The sequence below is a fragment of the Cryptomeria japonica genome, chromosome 9 (assembly GCF_030272615.1).
Source record: "Cryptomeria japonica chromosome 9, Sugi_1.0, whole genome shotgun sequence".
In the NCBI taxonomy this organism is placed as follows: Eukaryota; Viridiplantae; Streptophyta; class Pinopsida; order Cupressales; family Cupressaceae; genus Cryptomeria; species Cryptomeria japonica.
Window position 1 is genome coordinate 470,240,849 of NC_081413.1, and position 14,346 is coordinate 470,255,194.

The 14,346-nt window shown below is 33.0% G+C and overlaps 1 protein-coding gene across 1 annotated transcript in view; it reads right to left on the bottom strand.

The window, feature by feature from the left end:
• The window catches only part of LOC131075940 (uncharacterized), an 82,374-nt gene extending 68,542 nt beyond the window's left edge, over nt 1-13,832 (bottom strand). Inside the window, exons 1-3 of the mRNA XM_058012916.2 lie at nt 13,719-13,832; nt 8,683-9,125; nt 8,371-8,453 (exon numbers count right to left, since the gene is read on the bottom strand). Coding sequence (XP_057868899.2) covers nt 8,371-8,391 — 21 coding nt within the window. The 5' untranslated portion in view covers nt 8,392-8,453; nt 8,683-9,125; nt 13,719-13,832. The remainder of the gene's footprint in view (nt 1-8,370; nt 8,454-8,682; nt 9,126-13,718) is intronic.
• Between the last annotated feature and the right edge of the window lie 514 nt (nt 13,833-14,346).

The following is a 14,346-nucleotide window of genomic DNA, read 5'->3' on the forward strand; positions in this document are numbered from 1 at the left end:
CACACAATAATTTATGCCTCTACGGCAAACATTTGAAGACTTCATGATTACAGTACCTCAAAATTCTTGATTATGTGACCATGTAAAAATGTAATATAAGGCCCAAAATTAGACTTCGAAAATAAATAATGTCAAAAAAAAATTGCATCAAAAGAGTGTTTTTTATATCAAAATACAATAATGCTAATAGGAAAACATTTACTAGTTCAACATACTATGAAGAACAATAATAATTTACCTCCTAACAATGAAACACTATGAAATCGCAAAAATTGGCTTCAAATTCAAAAGCACACTTTCAAATTTTTAAACACAAAAATCCCATTTCCATAATTTTTGTCGTGATTGCAATTCTCAAGGCTTTTGCCTCTAAATTTAAAGCAATTAAATCAAGTTGTAAGTATATCAAAACTACATTTCCCTATAATATTTGGCCATACATACCCTTATCCCTCTATCTTTCTTAGATTCTCTCTTGATGGAAGAGTCTTCAATTTGCCTAACCTAAAAGGAGATTATGAAGCAACACTTGGAACAAATGTCAAAGGCACTTAGTTTAACGGCTAAGTGAATGTTGTAGGCACCTAAATGGTGTCGAGTTCAAGTATTCTTCAATAGAAGAAATAAAAAATAAAAAATAAAAAATAAAAAAAAAGCACTTGTAACAAATATATTTAACTTGTAACACATATTGGTCCAAGTCAAGGGACTAATTAAATCATCGATAAGTACAAGAAAGAACGAGTGAAGGGATTTGTCAAGGGTCATATTCATAGTTAGTTACTTAGAGGATTAGGTTGTAGGATTCTTCCTATGGACACATAACAATAATATAAATGTATGGTCACAACTTTCTCTCTTAATCTTTTAAAGATAATGGATAACAAATCCCAAAAAAGGATTTAGATGAAATTTTGCATTACACCTGTCATCATAAACCTAAATTAATTGATTTAATCAATCTAATGAGCAAATTTGACATGAAATGAACACACATTTCATCCTAGAATAAATATCCCATTTGAAAAAGTTGTCACTTATTTTCCCTATGCTTTCACAAACATTTGGGATACATTATATTTGTATAACAAATAAATTTGTCAAACTTTTAACATAAAAAAAAGTTTTTTGACATAATATTGACAAACCTCGTAAAGCTTTTAATATAAAAAGAAAGTTTTTTTCTTTGACATAATATTGACAAACAACCTCTAAAATTTACTTACCCTTGTACCAACTTGAGAATTAAAACATTACTAAAAATTGTTTGAATTTTTAATGCTTCATCACAATTTGTACTCTAATACTAATAGAAGCATTACAACCATTAAGAATAGTAGCTTTAATTGCCAATGCTTTAACAATGAAAACTACTCTAAAAGAAGCATTAAGTACTTTATGATTTATTTTATTTTTAAAATGATTTGCCATTAGTAGTGTAAATATAAATCTTGAGCATTTATTGAATGCAAAAAATGATTTAGTCTAGAAATTGAGGTATATTCTTTGAAGCAACACGTAACATTTGTTGCAAGTGACAACATATGCTTCAACATCAATGTCATTAATTTGTCGCAATCGACACCGTGTGGCATTCGTTGTAATTACCTTCATCTGCTTTAACATCAAAGACATTAATCAATTTACTGAATGGTCGTCATTTCAATAATTTGATATTAACAAATAAGGGTCATGATCAATCTACCTTGGAACTTGTGTAGCTTGACTTGTTATCATTTGTACTTGCACTTACACACAAGTTTTTGCCATTGTGCTTCAACATTGTTAGACAAAATCTCTCACTTTAGCACTAATGCACTTGTCCTCAACTTCAATGTTGCTAAGATAGTGCTCACACTTCGATGTCAATTAAAATTATGCTCGCAATTTGATTTCACTCCATGTCCTCGTACAAAGATGAAACTTTGATTCCTCTTGCCTTTAGTTATAGTCATGTTGCACTTGCCCTCGCACTTCAATATCAAGTAATAGCATAAGCATACATAAACAACTCTTGAAAGTAACATATAAATCTTGTCAACCTGTGCGCTAAACTAAATTATGCACAAAAGAATTTCTCATTGTGCCATCGCCCACCTTAAATCCTTTCCAATAAGGATCAAAATGTGTAAAGTCTTCATCAACCAAATTCAACATGTCAATTTCACTCACCACAAACCCTTTCATTGTTGTTATGAGTGATAAGAAAACCACTCAAAACACACCCTTATATGCACATCCACATCTCCACTTCAGTCAAGTTGACAATATGCCATCTTCATACAAGAACTTCATGAGCAATCTGAAACTCCTCAAACCCTGGCTTTAACTAAAAAAAATGTTATTTCTCATGTGTGAAAATGTGAACTTTCTTCTGCCTCAGGGGGGCTCTGTAACCTTTACTTGCCAAATATAACATCACTGCACAAAATCACAATGAACAATATTGTTCAAAAAAAACTAACAACCTACTCTAATTTACTCACATATGAACATTAACTATCAATTATTAACAAAACTCTTGATGTTCTAACATCACATGAACAACCAGAAAAGTGAAACTTTGTTTAAGAAGATGGAAAGCACATTAAACATACCCATCATACATTTAATGTACTCATCATGGAGAAATCTATAATTCTTATATCACACCTCATTGACATATATTAGAAATCATTATTACATGTAAAAAGAAAACATAAATAACTTGTTCACAAGTAACAAAACGGTGGAAACTCTCTTTATAGTTTCTTGTTACTATAATTGTGAAAAAATTCCAATGTGTTCTGCCAATGTTTGAGATTACAAATCTCCTACAAGATAGGAGATAACTTTTTAGGTTTAAATTCAAAATTCAAAACCCATTTATTGTTTAATGGCATGTGAACTTGACAATGGTCAATATACAAGCACACAAGTATCCACACTAGAACCATCATATATTTGCTTCTATTAGGGCCAACTAATGAAATTGACTACTTACATCACCATGCAAGTTTTGTATAACTTAAATTATGAAGCATGAACGAAGGTTAATCCAAGAATTTGCTATGTAAGGATATTAAAATTAATGGAGGGGAAAAGAAGAAAACTTCATGATTTTTGCTTACCCTCGCGATTTATTATTTGTTTTTGTCAATTCCCTTTGACCATGCATTCAACCCTTTGATAGGGGTACACCTCATACAATGAGTCAAATCCCAATTTTATAACTTCCTTTTGCCTACTAGGTATTTAACAGTAAAGAAGCTTCCTTTTTTTGTTTTTTCTTTTATTTTTAGGTTAAGGAGAAAGTAAGAACGGAAACATACTAATGAAGTCAAGTTCATAATGATATATTAAATATATCCATAGCTTTCCTCATGGCCAAAAGATGTCATGAGAAAACAATTATTTAATTCATAAATCTTGGTTCAAAATCTTGCATCAAAGAATCACACCCAACTACCATTCCTAATCATCTAGATATTAATAATAATGATTTAATCAATTCAAAAATTGATTCAAATGGTCTTAAGTCCTAGGTAAAACATTAAAAAAACCTTCAAGCTCATACTAGACACGAAGATTTGATGTTTCCATAATTACTGGGCATCCTCACAATAGACTATTAAATACACACATTGAGTAAAGTAATGGCTAAAGATAACTCTTTTTGCTTTCTATTTATAAAAATAGGAATTTATTATGATGCAAACTTCTAAAATTAAAAGCCCAATTATTCTAACCTCTTGGAATAATTGTCATTGATGTCTAAGGGCCAACTAGCAGTCTTGGATGAAGAAATTTGTTGCACATTTTACTAATTTTATTTACAAGGAAAAACTGTATTTCTTCTCTACGTGGGCCAACCCATGTTAAGCAATCCAAGAGGACAGGATATTAAATAAAATGCAAAAAATAATTATGGCTGAAACCCTTTTGTCCTGCCCCCATTTGAGGGAAATTAAATTAATTTGTTAGTATGTCCCAAAGACAGGCGACTTCATGGTTATGGACACCCACCTTTGGGCAAGCAAATAAATCAATAAAAATATATATATGTTAAAGTTGCTGCTGGCCGACTTTGTTAAGGACACGACCATTTGGCTGAGCAGTCATTTGAGGTTTATATATAAGAGGTCTTTGGAGGTCATTTAATCAAGTTTTTATTGAATATCATTCTGATTTTTAAGGCAGATTTGGGCAGATAATAAGAGCAGATCTAAGATGTGTGAAGATTTTATGAGCTATTTATTTTAGACTTCATGAGCAGAAAAAATTCAGTCTTTGTAAGCAGATCCTTGAAGATTATTTTAATAATTTAAAAGCAGATTCATTTCAGATCCTATGAGAAAAATTTGTTGAAGGGAATGTGCAGATCTTAAAAGATAATTATTGCAGACTTGAGAGAATTTTTGCAGTCATTGAGGGTGATTTATTGGAGACCTACAAGCCAAAATTTATTGAAGAAAAGGAGCAGATTCTAGAATCTCATTCAAGAAAGAGATCAAACACTTACTACTCTGCAAGATCAGGAGGTTAGTGCCTCTCCCTCAAAGAGATTGGTGTCTCTTGCTGAGTTGGTGCTCAGTGAAGGGAATTGTTGTCTCCCATGATTGGTGCCTACGAGACTCGTAAAAAGAATATATAAAAGCAATATTTTGTGTACGTCTCCTCCACAAGGGTTTCCATGTAAATCAAGTGTGCATCTTGTGTTCTTCATTACTAGATCTTACTTGTCATTATTTCTCTGTTGTTGCTGAAGTTTAAATAAGTGAAATGTTGTATACTAATTCACCCCTCAAAAAAGTGTGTTTTCTTCATATTTGCTAATACCATATGTGGAAAGATATACAAAGTTCATGACTAAGATGATGATGATGATTTGAGTTTATTTTGTCTTCTACATAAAAAAAAAATTATATGACAATGATGCTTAAATTTTTCTTGATTTCACCTTGATTTCGTTGTGAACATGTTTACAAATTGGCAACAATGTTGAATCCCAATTTATATAGGCACTTTAAAATAAATCATATAAAATTTGGGACATTAGAAGTGCGGCATAGAGTTAAAATATGTTTGTTTATCAACAAGATGATTTGAGTTTAATTTGTCTTCTTAGGTCATGAACATTTTTAAATGATAAAGATGCTTAACTTTTTCTTAATTTCACCTTGATTTTGTTGTGAACAAGTTTACAAATTGGTAACGATGTTGAAGTGCAAATTATTAAATGGTATAAATTTTGGGACATTAGAAGTGTGGTGGACTTAAAATATGTTTGTTTATCAACAAGATTTGAGGTCTTCCGTTTTTTTCAACCCTTCAACATTTTGATAAAAATATTGGTAACATCCAAATTAAGATTTCAAGTTGATGAATATGTACTTATGTTGAAGAATTTTTATTTAGTTAAATTATTTTCATATGCAAAGTATCCTAGAATTTCTTCCTACCAAACAATTTTAGAATCCCTCTTAATGCTTTGTGTTTTCAATTAATAGGTGTACTTTAAAAGCTAAAGTCGCTCATAACCTTGGTTAAACGTCCAAATATTGATGTGAGTAATCTAATGATCCAATAATTTCATAAACTATTGTCAAAAGGTTGATAGTCATGTGAACCTTTAATGTTTAATCTAACCTAACATGGTGAAATAAGTCCATTAGTAATGTAACGCAAACTAAAGGATCAAGATGAAATTGATCTAACCCGTCTATCAATCCTAGACTTTATTGTCATTTAATAAATTTGTAGGTAATTTGGAGAAGTTGTGTTATTAACATTATCATTATAGAAGCTTTAAGTCTTTAAACAAAGATTTGCTAGTACTGTCACTATTAAGAGATTTGCCACTATCATAATTGGGCACCATAGTGTGTCTTGGGTCACTACGATGCTGCTTTTCCACCTTAGCAATTCACATTTGAACATCTTTTATCCTTTTTTTACCTCACCCATAGTCATATAACCATGTAACATGTTAGTTACAAAATGTCAAAGATATTTGCACTTTAAAAGTTCTCTTAAGTACTCTTGGGAATGATATCATATCAACTCTTGCTAATATTGTCATTGTCCTATTAACTTATAGTGCATTTTAATGTAAACTAAGAGAACCCTTTTCTAAATGTAGACACGTCTTGCTTAATAAGGGTAGCCCAACACCCAAGTTCAACATGACCCTCACAAAATATGGGACCCTAATTTCAATATTTCCATTACCAAGTGGGGTAGGCCCTTAACACTAACAAACATGTGGCAAGGTCATACCATGTAAATATAGGTAAAATAAAAATAAAGGTTGCACCAACCCAAAAAAGCGCACTACATAAAACACGCCATTCTTCCAAATCATTAAAAAGAAAAACCCTAGCAGAACCTTAAGCTATTTTCAACACACTTACAAAAGAAGATAAATTCTTGATAACCTTTGATTTTATCAGATTTCCACAATCCATAGGTTTATCACTTAGTTGCTTATGGATTTGATTGTCTAACAAAAGATAAAATCTAGATAACCTTTACAAAAGCATGCATGCAACACATAACAATATCATTTGACATAATTTATATAGAAACAAAATATTGAGAGGTAGCCTATTACAACCCTAAAGAATCTACCAAACCTTATCCACTACAATTTAAACCATACTGTGGATATGAGAATATTAGGTACATTTTACACCATCAGTTGTATTCTTGTGAGTAGTGGGTATGCACTTTTAAAGTGCTTCAAGAAAATCACTTCTCTTATCATCCACAAGAAGCTTTCAATGAATATTGTTATCCACTACAATTTAAACCATATTGTGGATATGAGAATATTAGGTACAGTTTACACCATGAGTTGTATTCTTGAGAGTAGTTGGGCATGTACTTTAAGTGCTTCAAGAAAATCACTTCTCTTATCATCCAACAAGAAGCTTTCAATGAATATTGCAAACATATAGACATGCACATAAAACATTAAAATTAATATATGCCCAAATGTTATCTTGACTTCAAAGGCATTCCAAGGTGAATCTACTATAGCAAGCATGCATTCATTTTACTCTTTAATGGCTGATGAGATATTCCTATAAGATTGAACCCTTGCCAAGACTCACTTAAAAAGCACCACTTTGAATGCCTATCGAAACACTCAATTTGCAAGTACCCCTTACTTCATGTATCATGCTCTATTGTCCTCAAGAGGGACATGATATTGCTAATAAATTTACCTATGTTGACTAAATATTCTTAAAAACCTATAGAAAAGTTTACTATATAGGAAAATCATATAGCTAATATTCTAATGCATTTTTTGCAAAAGCAAGTCCACTCGTACCAATGTAAACAAACGACGACACTAACTTCTTGTCGCATCTCAAATGTAACATAATCCATCATATTTTCTAACTTGATATAATGTAGTCTTCCCTAGCTACTTTCTTCTATAAGAATTATTTATGACAAGTAATATATTATCCTCTCTTATATGTATTACCAAGGGTATTACATTGTTGTATTCATAGCATCTTTTGAATGTATCAAGCTTAAATGTCTTATCACATGTAAATATTGAGGGTAACATCATTTGCTCTATTTCTTGTCTATAGAGAAGCCCTTAACATCATTTGCTCTATTTCTTGTCTATAGAGAAGCAAAACATACTGTGTAGTAAGTGTTATATTACATGCTACACATCATACTAAGTGTTTTCCTCTCTGTAAGACAATTAACTTCTTGTGTTGTTTAAATCCACCATATAAAACCATTCTCCACCCATTCAACTTCTAAACTTCTCATTTTTTAGTGCAATCATTTCTATTGCATGTCGTATGTAATCGACTGATGATCTTTATAACACATAGCATTTTGATTCTTAACACTATTGATCCATGTGACATCTAAAAAGTGCAACCATATGTGATACTTGTCATCTAAATATGCAAGCCTTCCACATTAACATCAACTACATGAATCGTGGTGTTTTGTTGTGTGCCTTTTCTTCCATGCCATATTACATTGATAGTCCTGAAATATGCTACCTAGAAACAAATAAAACATAAACAAAACAATGGATATTGTAATCCACGCTCTCAAGGCCTATCAACCAATTTTAGACATCTTATTTGTCTTGTTGAACATGTTTGAAGTTACCTTATTGAAGCAAATGATAAAAGCATTCACATAAAATATAGCTGCAAGAATTACAAAGCATGTCTCTAAAATTAAACAAAATGCTCTCCAAATTGAAGAATTTGTGGAAATAATGTGTTCAAACACAACCCACTCCTAAATTAAATAATGTAGAAGAGCATGAAGTTAATTCACATTAGCATACAAAACAAACAAATATGACAGCAAAAACCATCATAGTAAATAAAATATGAAAAATACCTGTATGATAAGAGGTGCCATTGTTGCACTTCACTAGTTTGTAAATCCTTCCTTGAATTTCTTCGTGTCTCATCTCGAAGTCTCTAAAATTAAAATTAAAATAATTATTAAATATTAAATTACTTCTCCTTGATTGATACAGCATTGCATTCGAAACAAAAATTAATAAATAAAAACAAATTAAATAGACCTAGGCAAATTTTATAGTTTTTTAAAAACCTGGGAAAGATATACAGCACTCATATTAAATCAAGCAAACAGATACATAAAGCAGTGCATTGAAAAGGCGTCTGAGGAAAGATCTAATTGTACCTGGTAAATAATATCTGAAGTGCATCTCTTTGAAAAAATTATATTGATCCACTCTGACTTGTACACAAACTTCACTCATGGCACATTTGATACCACATTGGATGCAAGCTGAAATGCCTTGCTGATGCAACCTAGCGTATATTTGCCACATATACGTAAATAAGGTTGAGATCCCAAATATAACACCTTCAATCCATTGGCTTCTTTCCATTTAACCAGCTAATCATTTTTCTAATTTTAGAAGAAAAAATTCCATCAAAACCCTGCATATCCTTAGCCTTTTCTCTTCTAGCTTCATCCTATCTACATTACCAAAAGTTTCTTTCATCAAAAAGATAGAACCCGGGTTAAATGCTTCACAACATTTCTTTTTAACTATCAACATCCTCTTCCCCTAAACAAACACAACTTCACCGGTATTACTAGAGACAAACTTGACTATCCTGCAAAAGAGCACACGAGTATTCAAAATGTTTGTTTATACACTATGCTTGAAGTAGTTGCAATTACCTACATCTGAAATAATAATATGATCGAACAATTTCACCAAAAGTACTATTAAGATAGCTCCAAATCCATTAAGACTATAGGCTATTTTACGATAAGAATTATACATTGATATTACGCTATTGAGAAGAAAAACAAGTCAAATAAGTGAGAAGTAAAACAGCACTTCAATATGGAAATTGAACATCCACACAAAATGATTATAATAATTACTTTTGTTTAATTATCTTCGCTAGCTGATGTCTAGGATGACATATAAATTGCCTAGAAAAATCAAATATTGACTTTAACATTAATATATCTGGAAAACGGACTCCCTAAAGTGCATAGAAAATGTGTAACATAAAACCACAAATTTATGAAAGGGCATTGAAAATGCTTAAAACATGGAACATGAAAACTTTGCATTCCTTATACATTAAAAAATCAAATAAAAAGAAAATTCCTAAAGTTACAAATAATAATAATTTAAAGCAAAGTAGTGGTGACTCTTCTTTTTTGATGTGCAGGTATCCAAATAAAAGGTTTTTAAGAGTGCTACTGAATAACATTAATATTTTCCAAAATGCTTCACATTTTTCTCAGTAACACCTATAGGGAATATTATGGTGGACACCTCCATGATATCCATGCCTAAAAATTCAGGTTGTTGAATAGCAGTGAAAACACACAGGTAACAACACAATAATCCGGGTCCCACTTTACCTTGTCACATTAACCGGACCTTTAGCAAACACATGTCTCGGATGGTTGTATCTTACGAAAATGACCTAAAACTTAACCCAGACCTATAGTGCAGCTTATTAAGCTGCCATGTCCCAAGATTATGGTGTAACGATGCATCAAAGGCCACTCCTGATCTGTACAACACTAACATATATAAACAAGAAAGGAAAAAATTAAAAGGTCCAAATAATTGAGGTATAATGATATTCCATGCTAGCAGAAATGAGATCATCAAAGTGCTTGCTTATAGAAGATGGTTTTTTTAATTTTTGAAAGCTAAGTCTAATAATGAAGCTTAAGTTTGAGCACTTCTAGAAAGACTCAAGATGGCTAGCTCTCTAGGTTGCAGTTCTACATAAGTGCAAGGTGATTCCCAAATTATCATCCAGGGATGTAAGAACAAATCTTTGAAAAACTGGAAATTAAGTAGCATCCTCAAAGAGATTCTTTTTATTGGTGGTCGTTAGCGAAAACAGAATATTAAAACATTGTTATCAAAAGAGTAATCATATTGCCTACAACCCATTGCATGTGAATGACGCAGGCGAGCAGTATATCAAAGATTTACTAGAAGCCAAAATGCCCATGCAGACTAATCCCTCCCAACTAACTTATAGCTTACCCTCTTCCTAAAGCTTAATATTTCCCCACTCATCTGTTGCAGTAATTGTTGCGAGCTGCTGCTTGAGGATGCTTGGCTGACCCCCTCATCAGCATTCATGCCGGCATGCTCAGAGTTGAGCCAATATGCCACAATGGCAATAAGTTGGCAGCAAAGGTGGGGAATTTCCAACCTGCTTTTTATTGTTTTGCTGTTGTTTTATGTGCAAATGAAGTAATAAGAACCTCTGAATCTGTAAATTGAAGAAGGGTTAAGCTGGTCCAATTCACTATATAGTGCGAGCAATTTCAGAAAGACACCTGCGGCACTCCTTTAATATTCCAGATTTGACAACACCTTTCCTTTGAGAAAGAAATTCTGGGAAAGGAAGGTGTGAGCACAGATAACTTTGTGATGAAATAAACAAGGGCTTCCATCACAGATAACTTTGTGATGAAATTAGGAACTTATGTTTTTTATTAAGTTATGCAGGAATGGATTCTGAAGAGAGCCATACCCTCTGCTTAGGTTTTCTATTGTCTGAGCTCACATCCACATGCCATGGAGAAGGGAAGAGCAGCTTTGTGCTTCCAAATAGAGGAAGACAGCAGATCTTAAGACAACACAGCATTTATTGTACAAGAACCGTGAATAGATAGCTCTTTTGGGGTAAGGTTCAGTTCCATTTGTGGATGGATAATCATAATCTCAGGTTATTATGCAGGATGACTGCCTAGAAATAATGAATCTTTTAACTTCTACCATTTCCAAGCTAGATACTATCAGGGCCAGCAAAAAGAATTTCATGGAACCTAGTGTGAAGATGATTGAAAAACAGGAGTGCACAGCTATTCCTGGGCCTTCTTCCCGGTAAGGTGGTGGCTGTATTTTCTGTTTTTCGTAGGGCTCCTATCCTCTGCTATAGTATTTGTTGGGTAAATTATGTATCAGAAAGCTAGTCTTATTTAGCTTTTAAGTTCTAAGATTTTTGTTTCATGATAGTTCCATAGAGTTTTGAAACAGTCTACAGGTTTTGGGAATAGGGAGACCAAAGACAAATATTTGGAGACAACTGAGAAATGGCAGTACACCTAATATATAATAATAATAATAATAATAAATTTATTGCTGTCAATTTTAATGTATGATATATGATTTATGTTTATATAGATTTTTTATTATTAATTAATCATAATAAATAAATATATTGTTTTTAGACTTAGTGCTGTGGTAGAAACATTTCGTTGGTGAGGTGGTCACCAAAGTTCAAACCCCCGCTGGGCCATTGAGCTCGTAAGCCTTGTACCTTTGCTGGGCCGTTGAGCTCGCAGGTTTGAACAAGTGAAGTGTGGGGAAAGATGGCCCCCCAGAAATGACCTCATGGGAAGATATCCTCTGTAAGTGGCCTCTCTGAGCTCGGACCAGGCTAAAAAAATGCAAGTTTCCCAAATTAAAAAAACAATAATAAATAAATAAATATTTATATATATTAACAAATTGAGAATCCTACGATATTAATAATATATTTAGGTTCAAAACATTATATTATAATCATATAAAAGCATTCATTGATAATTTAATGGTACATATAATTTATAATTAGAACTTTACGCACTTCTAAATATGCCATCATTCCTTAATGTCCCACAAATTTCCAAACACAAAAAGTGCAGATGCGATTGGACAAGCTTGAAGTGCATTCCATAGAGCTTAGGGTACATTTACACCATCCCGATTATATTTCTGGCAGAAATTTGGGAAAGGTAACTTTAGGCAATTCTAGATATGCTGAAAAGAATTCCTATAGAGTTTAAACAAACACATCAAAGCACAGAGGTCAAGGAGGTCATCATTATAGGAACCTTAGCTATCACCACACAGAGATTCACGGCCCATTCAGGCCAGAATACAAATTTAACAATTTTTTAAATTCTTAACGCCCTGGCAATGTTTTGAAAAACATCATAGCATCCCCCAGCTGTTCCCAATAGTGGGATACAGCCAGGAGACACCCCTATTTCTGCAGGAAATCCCAGGGACAATTGCCCTTAGCTAATGGCATTGGGGGTGGTGTTGCGGTTACATCCCCACATCCCAGAGTCATCCCTATCCCAGAAATAGTTGGTTTTTGGCCTGAGACGTGTCCCGGTGGAACACTACTTATTAGTTTTCTCTAAGGACTGTTATTCATTGCAATTGTGTCAAACATATGATGATAATCTAACACTAATCTGCCAAACATAAAGAACGCATCCAAAATTAACCCTGCTACTCAAAAAATTCGCCAAAAATAAAAACTAAATTTAATTGAAATTAAATAACTAACCATCTGTCATCCATGAATCAATAAAACAATCTTAAATGCCATCCCATGAAGGGCTTCAGGTTCTAAAATCATGGATAGAAAGTTCCTATGTGAAGAGGAAACAAGTGCTACAGTATGAAATGAAATTTATCGAGAAAAAACCAATCCTGTACCTTTTTCCCCTCAGACTTTTGGCAGCAAATTGTAGAGTTGGGCTGAATATTCCTCACATCAATTTATAAATTTTTGATCCACATGACATCATTTGAAGGCAACTTAATATTTAGATCCTGCTAGCGGATATCGGGATAATCTTGAAGGTAATTTTTTCCTTTCTAATATTACAAATTCTAAACAAAACATGGAACCACTGGATTCCTAAAATCTCTCAGCTAATTTTTTACCATTAGCTGCTGCAGTGAAATAAATGTGACAACCTATTTATTCATAAAGGGCTTCTAAATTTTCTCAGGACGCTGTGAGGAATTTCGGGTATTAACAGGCTATGAGACCACAGCCTTAACCATTGCATTATCCTAGGCCTTCGCTCTTCCACAAATTTAGAAACAAGAAGAGGTTGACAAAACCCCAAGAGTAATTAAGATCACAGGAGCCATCCCCTTCCCAATTTGGTCCCTCCTACAGAAAAAAATTACTCTTTATTGTGCCCAGAACAGATTTCGAACAAATCTATACAAATTACCAAAAAAATTAAAAATTACTAAATGAACGAAGAAAGAATTAAAAAGAATTGAGCTTTTCCCAGGAAACCCTAAACACGCAGTACCGTAACAGACAAGACAGACAAGGAAAATTCATTAACAGAAACAGAAAATTGTGTAGACGCCATGATCAATTAAAATAAATTCTAAAACGCAGTCAGGGATTGGTAAAAACCTTAAAGCGCCGCCGCCGTTGCTGTGGTCTTCTTCCTCACTGCATACAGGAGGGTTCCGATAAAGAGATAACATCGTGAGACGGACGATTAACGGTCACGATCTTTTCTTCTAGGGATGCCTCCGATGTAAGCCACGTTTACAATAATTTCTTCCAAAATGCAGAAAATACTGGTTTAGGCCTAAATTTTATAGTCGTATTTATTACGCCGAAGCATTTTTTCCTACTAATTTCTTATATTGACTGACTTTTGAGATCGACAGTTCACATTTACGGAGAGACATGCAATGTCTACAGCCGTCGATCGTTCTCGACAGTTCTTTTGTTAATATAATTATAACTCTATAAATGGCGAAATGGTCAAATCTCATTTTTATTTATTTTAAATTGACCATTAAAATAAGCTAAATGCATCTTACACACAACCAAATCCAGAAACTACACCCTTATATATGATGGATTGTGGAAATCTCTTATACCTGATTTATACCCTTCATGGGGGGGAATTGAATGTTAAAGCTAAACAATTTGAATTGCTGAGGACTCTTCATCCTAATGATGGATCACGGAGTGTGATCCGAAATGTTGATGGAAAAATCTTACGCACAATCGAATCCAGAAACTACAC